Genomic DNA, 18,827 nt, shown 5'->3' with positions numbered 1-18,827 from the left:
GTTTTTCAGCGGCAGGGACTGGGAGACTTGTCAGGATCAAGGGAAAGATGAATGGAGCAAAGTACAGAGATCCTTGATGAACACCTGCTCAGGACCTCAGACTGGGGCGAAGGTTCACCTTCCAACAGGACAACAACCCTAAGCACACAACCAACACAACGCAAGAGTGACTTCGGGGACAAGTCTTTGAATGTCCTTGATTGGCCCAGACGGAGCCCGGACTTGAACCCAATCGAACATCTCTGGAGAGACCTGAAAATAGCTGTGCAGCGACGCTCCCCATCCAACCTGACATTGCTTGAGAGGAATGGGAGAAACTCCCCAAATACTGGTGTGCCAAGCTTGTAGAGTCATACCCAAGAAGACTCAAGGCTGTAATTGCTGCCAAAAGTGCTTCAACAAAGTACTGAGTAAAGGGTCTGAATACTTATGTAAATGTGATTTGTATTTTATTTTTAATAAACTTGCAAAAATGTCTAAACCTGTTTTTGCTTTGTCATTATGGGGTATTGTGTGTAAATTGATGAACAAAACAAACTATTTAATACATTTTAGAATATGCCTAATGTGGAAAAAAGGGTCTGATACATTCCGAATGCACTAACTGAAAATGTGGCTTTGTTTTAAAAAGTACAAATTTAAAATGTCTGAAATTTGGTTTCCATGATCCTGTGGTTGAAATTGTAACCCTCAAAACAACAGTTTTGTATTTTCCACATTGGGCCAGTAACTGAAAGGTTGCTAGATCGAATCCCAGAGCTGACAAGGTAAAAATCTGTCGTTTCTGCCCCTGAACAAACATCAAAATCATGTTGAAACAACGTTGATTCAACCAGCTTGAGCCCAGTGGGAATGTATTGCTTTTTAATTCTTGAAGTCTATGTTTCTTAACTGAGCCCTGTTTACTTGTTGTGAACATATGTGTCCATTGTCCTGAACTTGTCCACATTCAGATTCTGCCCACATTTTTAGACTGGTGTAGACTATTATAACTGATTGATCATCTTCCTGACCACTTCTGGAGGTAGTCAGGGACGAATTGATTGGTTTGATGAAAGTTGTGGGAAAACTTAGTGACAGGTCAGTTTGGAGTTTGCAGGTGAGAGCCAAATAATGGAATGTCTCGAAGGGAGGCAGGTTGGAGGGCATTAAACACAAGGTTGCCAGTTTGAATCACAATGCACCTTTTGATTTCCAACCTTAGCCAACATACTGAAGGGCAGCTGAACTCAACTAACTTCGCTGGTTGAAAACGGCCTGTTGCATCATTAGTCAGACATTGATTCTAGTGTAAAAATGTACTAAACTCAGGAAAGAAGGAAAGAATAAGGAAAGGAAAGAATAAACGCCCCCTCACTGTCAACTGCATTTATTTTCAGCAAACTTAACATGTGTAAATATTTGTATGAACATAAGATTCAACAACTGAGACAAACTGAACAAGTTCCACAGACATGTGACTAATAGTAATGGACTAATGTGTCCCTGAACAAACGGGGGGTCAAAATCAAAAGTAACAGTCGGTATCTGGTGTGGCCACCAGCTGCATTAACCTGTTGAATCTAGGGGGCACTATTTGCATTTTTGGAAAAATAACGTTCCCAAAGTAAACGGGCTATTTTGTCAGGACAAGATGCTAGAATATGCATAGAATTGACAGCTTAGGATAGAAAACAGTCTAACGTTTCCAAAACTGTAAAAATATTGTCTGTGAGTATAACAGAACTCATATTGCAGGCGAAAGCCTGAGAAAAATCCAATCAGGAAGGGACTCTTATTTAGAAAGCTCTGCGTTCCTATGCCTCCCTATTGAGCAGTGAATGAGATATCAACGAGATTCCTTTTTCTATGGCTTCCCTAATGTGTCTAGTGTCACAATACAGTTTCAAGCTTTTATTTTGAAAAATTAGCCTGAACGTCAACATTGCGTCAGTGGTCAGCTAGAGTGTTTTGTGCGTAAGAGACAAATGTGGCCATTGTTTCTCTCTTTCCTACTAAGAAGCCACCTGTCCCGGTTGATATATTATCGAATAGATATTTGAAAAACACCTTGAGGATTGATTATAAAGAACGTTTGCCATGTTTCTGTCGATATTATGGAGCAACTTTGGAATATTTTTCGGCATTGTTGTGACTGCAATTTCCGGTCGAATTCTCAGCCAAACGTGAAGAACTAACAGAGTTATTTCGGCTACAAAAATAATAAGTGCATCTCCTCCTCATGGACTGCACCAGATTTGCCAAGGCACCTGCAAGCTCCCGGACAATTCTGGGGGGAATGGCCCTAGACCTCACCCTCCTATCCAACAGGTCCCAGACGTGCTCAATGGGATTGAGATCCGGGCTCTTCGCTGGCCAACGGGCAGTATGGCTGGTGGCATTGTCATGCTGGAGGGTCATGTCAGGATGAGCCTGCAGGAAGTGTACCACATGAGGGAGGAGGATGTCTTCCCTGTAACGCACAGCGTTGAGATTGCCTGCAATGACAACAAGGTCAGTCCGATGATGGTGTGACACACCGCCCCAGACCATGACGGACGCTCCACCTCCAAATTGATCCCGGTCCAGAGTACAGGCCTCGGTGTAACACTCATTCCTTCGACGATAAGCGCAAATCCGACCATCACCACAGGTGAGACAAAACCGCGACTTGTCAGTGAAGAGTACTTTTTGCCAGTCCTGTTTGGTCCAGCGACGGTGGTTTTGTGCCAATAGGCGAAGTTGTTGCCGGTGATGTCTGGTGAGGACCTGCCTGACAACAGGCCTACAAGTCCTCAGTCCAGCCTCTCTCAGCCTATTGCGGACAGTCTATGCACTGATGGAGGGATTGTGTGTTCCTGGTGTAACTCGGGCAGTTGTTGTTGCCATCCTGTTCCTGTCCCGCAGGTGTGATGTTCAGATGTACCGATCCTGTGCAGGTGTTGTTACACGTGGTCTGCCACTGCGAGGACGATCAGCTGTCCGTCCTGTCTCCCTGTAGCGCTGTCTTAGGTGTCTCACAGTACGGACATTGCAATTTATTGCCCTGGCCACATCTGCAGTCCTCATGCCTCCTTGCAGCATGCCTAAGGCACGTTCACGCAAATGAGCAGGGACACTGGGCATCTTTCTTTTGGTGTTTTTCAGAGTCAGTAGAAAGGCCTCTTTAGTGTGCTAAGTTTTCATACCTGTCACCTTAATTGCCTACCGTCTGTAAGCTGTTAGTGTCTTAAAGACCATTCCACGGGTGCATGTTCATTAATTGTTTATGGTTCATTGAACAAGCATGGGAAACAGGGTTTAAACCTTTTACAATGAAGATCTGTGAAGTTATTTGGATTTTTCCGAATTATCTTTGAAAGACAGTGTCCTGAAAATGGGTCATTTCTTTTTTTGCTGAGTTTATAAAGTGTACATTTTCATAAAGTCAGTATATTCCAAAACTGAGATTTGAGAGACATGGGGAAGCGGTTACATCCCTAGATTCATTGGCTATTTGAGCGTTGGATTTTGATTTCACGTTTGCCCACCAACACTGGATGGTAACGCCTAGCTCTTAAACTCTAGAAGGCATTCTGCCTTCTCCCTACAGTTTCCAGCCATTAGCTTCCCCCACGACTGGCTCATGTGAACTACAATTCCAACGTGGTGTTTTAACGTTTAGAAACGTCAATAATCATCGCTTGCGATACAGCTTTCAAAACATATGGCCCTGATCTTTCACCAGCGAGCAAAAATATACATTTACTGTAGCAGTAAATCCATACAGCTATGGGTGCCTCCATCCAATGAAACCACTTCCGCTACACTTCCCAAGTTACGCTTACACACACCGGTGTTTGGTGCATGATAGACAGCTAACAAAACTGCCCTATGCAAAACTGCCCTATCCATCCAATGACTCTTGCGTGTAATGTAACCATGCCTGAAAGCAGAACCATTCAGAGGAGATGTGCAACTGGAGGGAAACGTAACAGAATCATGGGCTGAAATTCATTGAATAAAGTTGAGTAGAAACATACATTACATCAGCCGAGGTCATAGTTTCCTTACATTTATTAAAATATGCAGATCCTGAGTCTAGATAGAAGCAAACTAAGCATTCAGAAATCTGTAAAATGTGTTTATAGTCAATCTTTCTTTTTGCACTTATCTTATTGCAATCCTTCTTATCCTAAATATATACCAACATTATAATATTTTAATCAAAGGTGTTTTTCCACTAAAATAATATCTTTACCATACTGAATATTTGTGAGAGAGAAGCTTTCTCCCCATGCTGTGTTGTAGGGCTATACTCCTGTGTTGTAGGGCTATACTCCTGTGTTGTAAGGCTTCTATACTCCTGTGTTGTAGGGCTATACTCCTGTGTTGTAGGGCTATACTCCTGTGTTGTAAGGCTTCTATACTCCTGTGTTGTAGGGCTATACTCCTGTGTTGTAGGGCTATACTCCTGTGTTGTAGGGTTATTCTCCTGTGTTGTAGGGCTATTCTCCTGTGTTGTAGGGCTATACTCCTGTGTTGTAAGGCTTCTATACTCCTGTGTTGTAGGGTTATTCTCCTGTGTTGTAGGGCTATACTCCTGTGTTGTAGGGCTATACTCCTGTGTTGTAAGGCTTCTATACTCCTGTGTTGTAGGGTTATTCTCCTGTGTTGTAGGGCTATACTCCTGTGTTGTAGGGCTATACTCCTGTGTTGTAAGGCTTCTATACTCCTGTGTTGTAGGGCTATACTCCTGTGTTGTAGGGCTATACTCCTGTGTTGTAAGGCTTCTATACTCCTGTGTTGTAGGGCTATACTCCTGTGTTGTAGGGCTATACTCCTATGTTGTAAGGCTTCTATACTCCTGTGTTGTAGGGCTATTCTCCTGTGTTGTAGGGCTATTCTCCTGTGTTGTAAGGCTTCTATACTCCTGTGTTGTAGGGCTACTCTCCTGTGTTGTAGGGCTACTCTCCTGTGTTGTAGGGCTAATCTCCTGTGTTGTAGGGCTACTCTCCTGTGTTGTAGGGCTACTCTCCTGTGTTGTAGCGCTACTCTCCTGTGTTGTAGCGCTACTCTCCTGTGTTGTAAGGCTTCTATACTCCTGTGTTGTAGGGCTACTCTCCTGTGTTGTAGGGCTACTCTCCTGTGTTGTAGGGCTAATCTCCTGTGTTGTAGGGCTACTCTCCTGTGTTGTAGGGCTACTCTCCTGTGTTGTAGCGCTACTCTCCTGTGTTGTAGGGCTACTCTCCTGTGTTGTAGGGCTACTCTCCTGTGTTGTAGGGCTATTCTCCTGTGTGGTAGGGCTTCTATACTCCTGTGTTGTAGGGCTACTCTCCTGTGTTGTAGGGCTACTCTCCTGTGTTGTAGGGCTACTCTCCTGTGTTGTAGGGCTACTCACCTGTGTTGTAGGGCTACTCTCCTGTGTTGTAGGGCTACTCTCCTGTGTTGTAGGGCTGTACTCCTGTGTTGTAGGGCTATACTCCTGTGTTGTAAGGCTTCTATACTCCTGTGTTGTAGGGCTATTCTCCTGTGTTGTAGGGCTTCTATACTCCTGTGTTGTAAGGCTTCTATACTCCTGTGTTGTAGGGTTATTCTCCTGTGTTGTAGGGCTATACTCCTGTGTTGAAGGGCTATACTCCTGTGTTGTAAGGCTTCTATACTCCTGTGTTGTAGGGTTATTCTCCTGTGTTGTAGGGCTATACTCCTGTGTTGTAGGGCTTCTATACTCCTGTGTTGTAGGGCTATACTCCTGTGTTGTAAGGCTTCTATACTCCTGTGTTGTAGGGCTACTCTCCTGTGTTGTAGGGCTACTCTCCTGTGTTGTAGCGTTACATTTACATTTACATTTAAGTCATTTAGCAGACGCTCTTATCCAGAGCGACTTACACACACTCAAGCACAAAAATACACACACACACACACACACACTCTACCGCACACACGCTACTCTCATGTGTTGTAGGGCTACTCTCCTGTGTTGTAGGGCTACTCTCCTGTGTTGTAGGGCTACTCTCCTGTGTTGTAGGGCTACTCTCCTGTGTTGTAGGGCTATACTCCTGTGTTGTAAGGCTTCTATACTCCTGTGTTGTAGGGCTATTCTCCTGTGTTGTAGGGCTTCTATACTCCTGTGTTGTAGGGTTATTCTCCTGTGTTGTAGGGCTATACTCCTGTGTTGTAAGGCTTCTATACTCCTGTGTTGTAGGGTTATTCTCCTGTGTTGTAGGGCTATACTCCTGTGTTGTAGGGCTATTCTCCTGTGTTGTAGGGCTATACTCCTGTGTTGTAGGGCTATACTCCTGTGTTGTAGGGCTTCTATACTCCTGTGTTGTAGGGCTACTCTCCTGTGTTGTAGGGCTACTCTCCTGTGTTGTAGGGCTACTCTCCTGTGTTGTAGGGCTACTCTCCTGTGTTGTAGGGCTACTCTCCTGTGTTGTAGCGCTACTCTCCTGTGTTGTAGCGCTACTCTCCTGTGTTGTAGCGCTACTCTCCTGTGTTGTAGGGCTACTCTCCTGTGTTGTAGGGCTACTCTCCTGTGTTGTAGGGCTATTCTCCTGTGTGGTAGGGCTTCTATACTCCTGTGTTGTAGGGCTATACTCCTGTGTTGTAGGGCTACTCTCCTGTGTTGTAGGGCTACTCTCCTGTGTTGTAGGGCTACTCTCCTGTGTTGTAGGGCTACTCTCCTGTGTTGTAGGGCTACTCTCCTGTGTTGTAGGGCTACTCTCCTGTGTTGTAGGGCTACTCTCCTGTGTTGTAGGGCTATTCTCCTGTGTTGTAGGGCTACTCTCCTGTGTTGTAGGGCTATTCTCCTGTGTTGTAGGGCTACTCCCCTGTGTTGTAGGGCTATTCTCCTGTGTTGTAGCGCTACTCTCCTGTGTTGTAGCGCTACTCTCCTGTGTTGTAGGGCTACTCTCCTGTGTTGTAGGGCTACTCTCCTGTGTTGTAGGGCTATTCTCCTGTGTGGTAGGGCTTCTATACTCCTGTGTTGTAGGGCTATACTCCTGTGTTGTAGGGCTACTCTCCTGTGTTGTAGGGCTACTCTCCTGTGTTGTAAGGCTATTCTCCTGTGTTGTAGGGCTTCTATACTCCTGTGTTGTAGGGTTATTCTCCTGTGTTGTAGGGCTATACTCCTGTGTTGTAGGGCTATACTCCTGTGTTGCAAGGCTTCTATACTCCTGTGTTGTAGGGCTATTCTCCTGTGTTGTAGGGCTATACTCCTGTGTTGTAGGGCTATACTCCTGTGTTGTAAGGCTTCTATACTCCTGTGTTGTAGGGTTATTCTCCTGTGTTGTAGGGCTATACTCCTGTGTTGTAGGGCTATACTCCTGTGTTGTAAGGCTTCTATACTCCTGTGTTGTAGGGCTACTCTCCTGTGTTGTAGGGCTATTCTCCTGTGTTGTAGGGCTACTCTCCTGTGTTGTAGGGCTTATTCTCCTGTGTTGTAGGGCTACTCTCCTGTGTTGTAGGGCTATTCTCCTGTGTTGTAGGGCTACTCTCCTGTGTTGTAGGGCTATTCTCCTGTGTTGTAGCGCTATTCTCCTGTGTTGTAGCGCTATTCTCCTGGGTGAAATGTCCTTTGACCACAGAGAACTTGTCTTTTTATCTTCCGGTCAGCTCTTCACCAATAATGTCAGCAAAAATACTTTTGCAGCTGTCTTATAAAATCTTAGAAACTCTATTGAAGTCTGATGGACAGCTATGAGGATCACAAACATCAGAGCTCCTTTTCTTCTTAAGCTCGAGAAAAACATCCAATCCCTGTTTAGTAGTCCTCTAGCTTTAGTAGAGCACTGCACAACCTCAGGCTCTCACATTGCAGACACACTCAGTCTTGAGTCTGCATGGCCCTCCTCTGTGACGCAATGGCGATGGACTTCTTGCGTAATGCGGAGGCGGCGGCCTCAGTGATGCCATGATAACTGTCGGTCTCGGCCGAGTCCTCGCTGTTCTGAGACTTGGTGGAGTCCTGGAAGTCTGGTTTCTGTCTCAGTGTTCTGTTCTGCTCCTCCTTCAGCTCCAGGTAGGACCGAGAGAACGTGTGGAAGATGGAGGTGACGGGGAACGCCATCAGGAGGATCCCACTGAGGATGCTGCTGAGCGCCACCACCTGACCCGGGATGCTCCGCGGCACCATATCCCCGTACCCCACCGTTGTCATGGAGATCACCGCCCACCAGTAGGTGCCAGGGATGCTGGTGAAGTCATACTTGGCGCCCATCTCGCTCTCCGCCAGGAACACCAGAGGGGAGAAAAGTGCCATGGCAACACACAGGAAGAGGAGGAGCAGGCCGAACTCACGGGTGCAGCGTCGGACCGTCAGGCCTAAGGTCTGCAGCCCCAGGGAGTGGCGCGCCAGACGCATCACGTAGAAGATCCTCAGGGCCCGGAGTACCCGCAGCACCAGGCCGACCTTCTCCAGGTAGTTGTTCCCGCCGCTGGGCTTCTCCCCTCCCTCAGACAGAGAGTCTACGATCAGGGTAATGTAGTAGGGCAGGATGGCCACCACGTCGATGATGTTGAGGGGCGTCTTCAGGAACACACACTTGCTCGGCGTCTGGATGAAGCGCAGCAGGAACTCCAGAGAGAACCAGGCCACACACACCGTCTCCAGGACAAAGATATTGTAGCACCTCTGAGAACACTCACCCTGGAAGACAGAGGGAACCGTGTTAAGAAAAACACAGTGGAAGAGAGAGAACAGTGTTAAGGGTTTTAAAAGTGTTGTTGAAAAAGTTAAGGGGTAAAAGTGTGAAGGTGAGCAACAATTAGAATGCAAGACATTGTTAGGAAAGGACAATACATTCACGATTATAAAACACTATGGACAACTGTCTCCTAAATCACACAAGTCAGTTGTTCCTATCTGGCTCGAAGGGCCAGTTCAAGAGCCACCAGTGGTGCCAAACTCCTCTACACCAGCGTGGGGGGGCTGGGGAGAAGAGGAGAGGGAGGGTGCCAGACTCCTCTACACTAGCATGGGGGGGGAGGGAGATGGGGGGTGCCAGAGCAGTGATTGAGGGAGAGCTGGAGAGGGTTTTGTACCCTGATGGAGCAGCACACAAAAAAAATCTGAATGTTCCTGCTAGTTGATTGGGATCAACAGGAAAAGAGATCAGTTTCTTTGATCAAACAGCCAGAGGGAGATGTCAATTTGTCTTCCTTTGCATTATAAAATAGGCAGGCTGTCTGTCGGCAGTACTTTACATGATTTATAAAGGTAAGAGGAGAGGCTTTGAGGATTCATTGAGGTTGAACACTGACTGAGGAAACACTATTCCCTTCCTTTAATTGACAAGACAGTTGGGCTATACAGTACAATGTACAACTCTTTTAGACAAACCACTCTGGTAGCAATATCTGGTCATACATACAGAATCTTTATACCCAAGATATAAATTACTGGTGTCCATCCACACCAGTAATCTCTCTCTCTCCATTAAGTGAACATGATTTCCTTCCTGGGATCAGCAGGTAGAAAGCTAAAGCCAAATGTGACTACATTATAAATATATTATAAATACATTTACTTCTGACATGCTGAAACATCCTTACTTTCTGTAGGGTAATACATTTTCTGTCTGCTCTAAATTGGTCCATAAATATTATAGAACTGTAATTACATGTGATTATGAAAACAGGCCCAGAAGGAGAACTGTGAGAAAGGGGGAGGAGGGGATGGAGAAGGGGGTGGATGCGTAAAGCCATCTATGATTATTTATTTGTATAAAAGAAATAACCCAAGCTGTTGGTCCTCCTTTCATTGCACTCTTACTCTGGGAAACCCAGCTACGCTTCCTCAACATGTTTAAGAACAAGTGAGCATAAAATAATGTCTTAATTACTTTTGCCAACTTTTTGTGACTTGCCTTCCGTTTCATTATACATTCTACCCAATTACTCCTTAAATGTTAGTAGGGAACATGTGTCTTTGAGCAGCTATTGAGCTCTAACCTGTTAGAGAATCATCCCTTGTGAATAAGAGGTGCTTAAAAACCAATCCAGTGTATCCTTGGAAACATACAACATCGCAAAGTGAGGAGGGAGAGTAAGAACAGAGCTGGGGGACAATTTAGATTCTCATTATTGTCGTAAATATAATTTAATCAAAGCAAATCTGTGTATCTGAAAGGCTTAGAAGGCAGAACAGAAATAAACATTTCAGAAAACAACCTTTCTTCCATGTTTACTAATTCAGACAACATGCAACCACGTCACTATGCTTGGTTATTCACAGAGCACAACGATAAACCCACTGGCACAGACGTCTGGTTGAGTTATCAACTAACGTGAATTTAACATGAAGTTAACAAAAGATGCCACCATGACATTGGATTTAGGTTCAAAGTTGGGTAAAAAAAAAGAAGAAGAAATTCCCTTGAGTTGATGACTTTTGTAAATACAATCAGTTTTCCACGTTGATTCAAATGTCATCACATTGATTTTTTTTGTTTGTTAAAATGACATGGAAACGATGTTGATTCAATCAGTTTTTTTTGTGTGCACCTGTAAAACATATTTACAATTTGGCCAGTCGTTGTTGTAGTAACGTTGTCCTTTGATGGGAATCTTTCTAGTGGAGTAGGCTACATGCACCGTAGGCCCCCTTCCCCCCTTCCCCATGCCCTACAGTGCTCTGTGATACACAGACACGGCCACAGTGGATCAAATTAAAAACACACATTTATCCGATTCAGCAAACATGCTACTCTGACCGTATCAGAGCTCCAGACAGGCGTGTACCAGCCATGAAGTGTGTTAACCAAACTTTCCCCACTCAGGCCCCCCTGCGCACGCCACGTCTATTTCTATGGGAACAAGCACTGTTCATGAAACAATCTGTTCACACCCTTCTTGTTGGCGGAGAGAAAATGTTCCAGATTTAAAGCGGGGTGAGGACAGGACTAAGAGCTATGAACATGGCGGCCATTTTTGAATTTCAAGACTTCCTCATCTGATAACACACATGTCTTTGGTCTAGATTCTCCAACTTCTGTTTTGACCCCTGGGTTGAATTGAAACAATAGCTGTTGATGACTTTGCAAATGCTTTAAGAGGCCTAACTAGTACAATTGATGATAATGATGTATTAAGTATGGTCACATTTCCTTTGCTGTGTTAAAACTACCCTTTGCTGTGTTAAACCTACCCTTTGCTGTGTTAAACCTACCCTTTGCTGTGTTAAACCTACCCTCTGCTGTGTTAAACCTACCCTCTGCTGTGTTAAACCTACCCTCTGCTGTGTTAAACCTACCCTCTGCTGTGTTAAACCTACCCTTTGCTGTGTTAAACCTACCCTTTGCTGTGTTAAACCTACCCTTTGCTGTGTTAAACCTACCCTTTGCTGTGTTAAACCTACCCTTTGCTGTGTTAAACCTACCCTTTGCTGTGTTAAACCTACCCTTTGCTGTGTTAAACCTACCCTCTGCTGTGTTAAACCTACCCTTTGCTGTGTTAAACCTACCCTTTGCTGTGTTAAACCTACCCTTTGCTGTGTTAAACCTACCCTTTGCTGTGTTAAACCTACCCTTTGCTGTGTTAAACCTACCCTTTGCTGTGTTAAACCTACCCTCTGCTGTGTTAAACCTACCCTTTGCTGTGTTAAACCTACCCTTTGCTGTGTTAAACCTACCCTCTGCTGTGTTAAACCTACCCTCTGCTGTGTTAAACCTACCCTCTGCTGTGTTAAACCTACCCTTTGCTGTGTTAAACCTACCCTTTGCTGTGTTAAACCTACCCTTTGCTGTGTTAAACCTACCCTCTGCTGTGTTAAACCTACCCTCTGCTGTGTTAAACCTACCCTTTGCTGTGTTAAACCTACCCTTTGCTGTGTTAAACCTACCCTCTGCTGTGTTAAACATACCCTTTGCTGTGTTAAACCTACCCTTTGCTGTGTTAAACCTACCCTTTGCTGTGTTAAACCTACCCTTTGCTGTGTTAAACCTACCCTTTGCTGTGTTAAACCTACCCTTTGCTGTGTTAAACCTACCCTTTGCTGTGTTAAACCTACCCTTTGCTGTGTTAAACCTACCCTCTGCTGTGTTAAACCTACCCTCTGCTGTGTTAAACCTACCCTTTGCTGTGTTAAACCTACCCTTTGCTGTGTTAAACCTACCCTTTGCTGTGTTAAACCTACCCTCTGCTGTGTTAAACCTACCCTCTGCTGTGTTAAACCTACCCTCTGCTGTGTTAAACCTACCCTTTGCTGTGTTAAACCTACCCTTTGCTGTGTTAAACCTACCCTTTGCTGTGTTAAACCTACCCTCTGCTGTGTTAAACCTACCCTTTGCTGTGTTAAACCTACCCTTTGGAATGACTTTGATAGCAACAGTGAATGTATCTAGTTTTAAGTGGGGATCTCATTAATTATTCTCATGATAGCACAGTGAGTGACAAAATCATATCTATGCAGGGCTGGGTTAAAACCCTGGATGGGAGACCAAAGGTAGATGTAGATAGATCAATTCTCCAGTAGGTGGTGCTGCTCAGCCTATTGTTATTTTTTCTGATACTGGATATAATATTGAAGATCTGATGTTGTTTTAAAGGTACAAGTGCAACAGAGAAACCTTGTATAAAACATGTTGACATTTTAAAATGGGAAAGCTGTTCTTTATGTGGCAGTGGTATCTAGTGGAAATCGCTCTGTCTTTTCCCTTATTGCAAAAATGTTACACTGTTCGCTCAATTTCAGACTGGAGACTGACACTTGGTAGTACATGTAGACTGTGGGCTGACACTTGGTAGTACATGTAGACTGTAGGCTGACACTTGGTAGTACATGTAGACTGTAGGCTGACACTTGGTGGTACATGTAGACTGTAGGCTGACACTTGGTAGTACATGTAGACTGTAGGCTGACACTTGGTAGTACATGTAGACTGTAGGCTGACACTTGGTGGTACATGTAGACTGTAGGCTGACACTTGGTAGTACATGTAGACTGTAGGCTGACACTTGGTAGTACATGTAGACTGTAGGCTGACACTTGGTAGTACATGTAGACTGTAGGCTGACACTTGGTAGTACATGTAGACTGTAGGCTGACACTTGGTAGTACATGTAGACTGTAGGCTGACACTTGGTGGTACATGTAGACTGTGGGCTGACACTTGGTAGTACATGTAGACTGTAGGCTGACACTTGGTAGTACATGTAGACTGTAGGCTGACACTTGGTAGTACATGTAGACTGTAGGCTGACACTTGGTGGTACATGTAGACTGTAGGCTGACACTTGGTAGTACATGTAGACTGTAGGCTGACACTTGGTAGTACATGTAGACTGTAGGCTGACACTTGGTAGTACATGTAGACTGTAGGCTGACACTTGGTAGTACATGTAGACTGTAGGCTGACACTTGGTGGTACATGTAGACTGTAGGCTGACACTTGGTAGTACATGTAGACTGTAGGCTGACACTTGGTAGTACATGTAGACTGTAGGCTGACACTTGGTAGTACATGTAGACTGTAGGCTGACACTTGGTAGTACATGTAGACTGTAGGCTGACACTTGGTGGTACATGTAGACTGTAGGCTGACACTTGGTAGTACATGTAGACTGTAGGCTGACACTTGGTAGTACATGTAGACTGTAGGCTGACACTTGGTAGTACATGTAGACTGTGGGCTGACACTTGGTAGTACATGTAGACTGTGGGCTGACACTTGGTGGTACATGTAGACTGTGGGCTGACACTTGGTGGTACATGTAGACTGTAGGCTGACACTTGGTAGTACATGTAGACTGTAGGCTGACACTTGGTGGTACATGTAGACTGTAGGCTGACACTTGGTAGTACATGTAGACTGTAGGCTGACACTTGGTAGTACATGTAGACTGTAGGCTGACACTTGGTGGTACATGTAGACTGTAGGCTGACACTTGGTAGTACATGTAGACTGTAGGCTGACACTTGGTAGTACATGTAGACTGTGGCTGCTGACACTGTAGGCTGGTAGTACATGTAGACTGTAGGCTGACACTTGGTAGTACATGTAGACTGTAGGCTGACACTTGGTAGTACATGTAGACTGTAGGCTGACACTTGGTAGTACATGTAGACTGTAGGCTGACACTTGGTAGTACATGTAGACTGTAGGCTGACACTTGGTAGTACATGTAGACTGTAGGCTGACACTTGGTAGTACATGTAGACTGTAGGCTGACACTTGGTAGTACATGTAGACTGTAGGCTGACACTTGGTAGTACATGTAGACTGTAGGCTGACACTTGGTAGTACATGTAGACTGTAGGCTGACACTTGGTAGTACATGTAGACTGTAGGCTGACACTTGGTAGTACATGTAGACTGTGGGCTGACACTTGGTAGTACATGTAGACTGTAGGCTGACACTTGGTAGTACATGTAGACTGTGGGCTGACACTTGGTGGTACATGTAGACTGTGGGCTGACACTTGGTAGTACATGTAGACTGTAGGCTGACACTTGGTAGTACATGTAGACTGTAGGCTGACACTTGGTAGTACATGTAGACTGTAGGCTGACACTTGGTAGTACATGTAGACTGTGGGCTGACACTTGGTAGTACATGTAGACTGTAGGCTGACACTTGGTAGTACATGTAGACTGTAGGCTGACACTTGGTAGTACATGTAGACTGTAGGCTGACACTTGGTAGTACATGTAGACTGTAGGCTGACACTTGGTAGTACATGTAGACTGTAGGCTGACACTTGGTAGTACATGTAGACTGTGGGCTGACACTTGGTAGTACATGTAGACTGTAGGCTGACACTTGGTAGTACATGTAGACTGTAGGCTGACACTTGGTAGTACATGTAGACTGTAGGCTGACACTTGGTAGTACATGTAGACTGTAGGCTGACACTTGGTAGTACATGTAGACTGTAGGCTGACACTTGGTAGTACATGTAGACTGTGGGCTGACACTTGGTAGTACATGTAGACTGTGGGCTGACACTTGGTAGTACATGTAGACTGTAGGCTGACACTTGGTAGTACATGTAGACTGTAGGCTGACACTTGGTGGTACATGTAGACTGTAGGCTGACACTTGGTAGTACATGTAGACTGTAGGCTGACACTTGGTAGTACATGTAGACTGTAGGCTGACACTTGGTAGTACATGTAGACTGTAGGCTGACACTTGGTAGTACATGTAGACTGTAGGCTGACACTTGGTAGTACATGTAGACTGTAGGCTGACACTTGGTGGTACATGTAGACTGTAGGCTGACACTTGGTAGTACATGTAGACTGTAGGCTGACACTTGGTAGTACATGTAGACTGTGGGCTGACACTTGGTAGTACATGTAGACTGTAGGCTGACACTTGGTAGTACATGTAGACTGTAGGCTGACACTTGGTAGTACATGTAGACTGTAGGCTGACACTTGGTAGTACATGTAGACTGTAGGCTGACACTTGGTGGTACATGTAGACTGTAGGCTGACACTTGGTAGTACATGTAGACTGTAGGCTGACACTTGGTGGTACATGTAGACTGTAGGCTGACACTTGGTAGTACATGTAGACTGTAGGCTGACACTTGGTAGTACATGTAGACTGTAGGCTGACACTTGGTGGTACATGTAGACTGTAGGCTGACACTTGGTAGTACATGTAGACTGTAGGCTGACACTTGGTAGTACATGTAGACTGTGGGCTGACACTTGGTAGTACATGTAGACTGTAGGCTGACACTTGGTAGTACATGTAGACTGTAGGCTGACACTTGGTAGTACATGTAGACTGTAGGCTGACACTTGGTAGTACATGTAGACTGTAGGCTGACACTTGGTAGTACATGTAGACTGTAGGCTGACACTTGGTAGTACATGTAGACTGTAGGCTGACACTTGGTAGTACATGTAGACTGTGGGCTGACACTTGGTAGTACATGTAGACTGTAGGCTGACACTTGGTAGTACATGTAGACTGTAGGCTGACACTTGGTAGTACATGTAGACTGTAGGCTGACACTTGGTGGTACATGTAGACTGTAGGCTGACACTTGGTAGTACATGTAGACTGTGGGCTGACACTTGGTAGTACATGTAGACTGTGGGCTGACACTTGGTAGTACATGTAGACTGTGGGCTGACACTTGGTAGTACATGTAGACTGTAGGCTGACACTTGGTAGTACATGTAGACTGTAGGCTGACACTTGGTAGTACATGTAGACTGTGGGCTGACACTTGGTAGTACATGTAGACTGTAGGCTGACACTTGGTAGTACATGTAGACTGTAGGCTGACACTTGGTAGTACATGTAGACTGTAGGCTGACACTTGGTAGTACATGTAGACTGTAGGCTGACACTTGGTAGTACATGTAGACTGTGGGCTGACACTTGGTAGTACATGTAGACTGTGGGCTGACACTTGGTAGTACATGTAGACTGTGGGCTGACACTTGGTAGTACATGTAGACTGTAGGCTGACACTTGGTAGTACATGTAGACTGTAGGCTGACACTTGGTAGTACATGTAGACTGTGGGCTGACACTTGGTAGTACATGTAGACTGTAGGCTGACACTTGGTAGTACATGTAGACTGTAGGCTGACACTTGGTAGTACATGTAGACTGTAGGCTGACACTTGGTGGTACATGTAGACTGTGGGCTGACACTTGGTAGTACATGTAGACTGTAGGCTGACACTTGGTAGTACATGTAGACTGTAGGCTGACACTTGGTAGTACATGTAGACTGTAGGCTGACACTTGGTAGTACATGTAGACTGTAGGCTGACACTTGGTAGTACATGTAGACTGTGGGCTGACACTTGGTAGTACATGTAGACTGTGGGCTGACACTTGGTAGTACATGTAGACTGTAGGCTGACACTTGGTAGTACATGTAGACTGTAGGCTGACACTTGGTAGTACATGTAGACTGTAGGCTGACACTTGGTAGTACATGTAGACTGTAGGCTGACACTTGGTAGTACATGTAGACTGTAGGCTGACACTTGGTGGTACATGTAGACTGTAGGCTGACACTTGGTAGTACATGTAGACTGTGGGCTGACACTTGGTAGTACATGTAGACTGTAGGCTGACACTTGGTAGTACATGTAGACTGTAGGCTGACACTTGGTAGTACATGTAGACTGTAGGCTGACACTTGGTAGTACATGTAGACTGTAGGCTGACACTTGGTAGTACATGTAGACTGTAGGCTGACACTTGGTAGTACATGTAGACTGTAGGCTGACACTTGGTAGTACATGTAGACTGTAGGCTGACACTTGGTAGTACATGTAGACTGTAGGCTGACACTTGGTAGTACATGTAGACTGTAGGCTGACACTTGGTAGTACATGTAGACTGTAGGCTGACACTTGGTGGTACATGTAGACTGTAGGCTGACACTTGGTAGTACATGTAGACTGTGGGCTGACACTTGGTAGTACATGTAGACTGTAGGCTGACACTTGGTAGTACATGTAGACTGTAGGCTGACACTTGGTAGTACATGTAGACTGTAGGCTGACACTTGGTAGTACATGTAGACTGTAGGCTGACACTTGGTAGTACATGTAGACTGTAGGCTGACACTTGGTAGTACATGTAGACTGTAGGCTGACACTTGGTAGTACATGTAGACTGTAGGCTGACACTTGGTAGTACATGTAGACTGTAGGCTGACACTTGGTAGTACATGTAGACTGTGGGCTGACACTTGGTAGTACATGTAGACTGTAGGCTGACACTTGGTAGTACATGTAGACTGTAGGCTGACACTTGGTAGTACATGTAGACTGTAGGCTGACACTTGGTAGTACATGTAGACTGTAGGCTGACACTTGGTAGTACATGTAGACTGTAGGCTGACACTTGGTAGTACATGTAGACTGTAGGCTGACACTTGGTAGTACATGTAGACTGTAGGCTGACACTTGGTAGTACATGTAGACTGTGGGCTGACATGTACTGTGGGCTACATGTAGACTGTAGGCTGACACTGGTGGTACATGTAGGTGACATGTAGACATGTAGAGGCTGACACTTGGTAGTACATGTAGACTGTAGGCTGACACTTGGTAGTACATGTAGACTGTGGGCTGACACTTGGTAGTACATGTAGACTGTAGGCTGACACTTGGTAGTACATGTAGACTGTAGGCTGACACTTGGTAGTACATGTAGACTGTAGGCTGACACTTGGTAGTACATGTAGACTGTAGGCTGACACTTGGTAGTACATGTAGACTGTAGGCTGACACTTGGTAGTACATGTAGACTGTGGGCTGACACTTGGTAGTACATGTAGACTGTGGGCTGACACTTGGTAGTACATGTAGACTGTAGGCTGACACTTGGTAGTACATGTAGACTGTAGGCTGACACTTGGTAGTACATGTAGACTGTAGGCTGACACTTGGTAGTACATGTAGACTGTAGGCTGACACTTGGTAGTACATGTAGACTGTAGGCTGACACTTGGTAGTACATGTAGACTGTAGGCTGACACTTGGTAGTACATGTAGACTGTGGGCTGACACTTGGTAGTACATGTAGACTGTAGGCTGACACTTGGTAGTACATGTAGACTGTAGGCTGACACTTGGTAGTACATGTAGACTGTAGGCTGACACTTGGTAGTACATGTAGACTGACACTTGGTAGTACATGTAGACTGTGGGCTGACACTTGGTAGTACATGTAGACTGTAGGCTGACACTTGGTAGTACATGTAGACTGTGGGCTGACACTTGGTAGTACATGTAGACTGTAGGCTGACACTTGGTAGTACATGTAGACTGTAGGCTGACACTTGGTAGTACATGTAGACTGTAGGCTGACACTTGGTAGTACATGTAGACTGTAGGCTGACACTTGGTAGTACATGTAGACTGTAGGCTGACACTTGGTAG

At 45.2% G+C, this 18,827-nt stretch overlaps 1 protein-coding gene across 2 annotated transcripts in view; it reads right to left on the bottom strand.

Annotated features, from left to right (window-relative positions):
- Positions 1-7,560: 7,560 nt before the first annotated feature.
- The window catches only part of LOC118371749 (potassium voltage-gated channel subfamily G member 2-like), a 40,480-nt gene continuing 29,213 nt past the window's right edge, over positions 7,561-18,827 (bottom strand). For both annotated transcript variants that reach the window (XM_052470264.1, XM_052470265.1), the window contains one exon: positions 7,561-8,605. In XM_052470264.1, the coding sequence (XP_052326224.1) occupies positions 7,784-8,605 (822 nt within the window). In that variant the 3' untranslated portion in view covers positions 7,561-7,783. The remainder of the gene's footprint in view (positions 8,606-18,827) is intronic.

This window comes from Oncorhynchus keta, chromosome 19 (assembly GCF_023373465.1).
Source record: "Oncorhynchus keta strain PuntledgeMale-10-30-2019 chromosome 19, Oket_V2, whole genome shotgun sequence".
Classification (NCBI taxonomy): Eukaryota; Metazoa; Chordata; class Actinopteri; order Salmoniformes; family Salmonidae; genus Oncorhynchus; species Oncorhynchus keta.
Note: the sequence above shows the minus strand (reverse complement) of the source record. Positions and strands in the feature narration are given on the sequence as shown.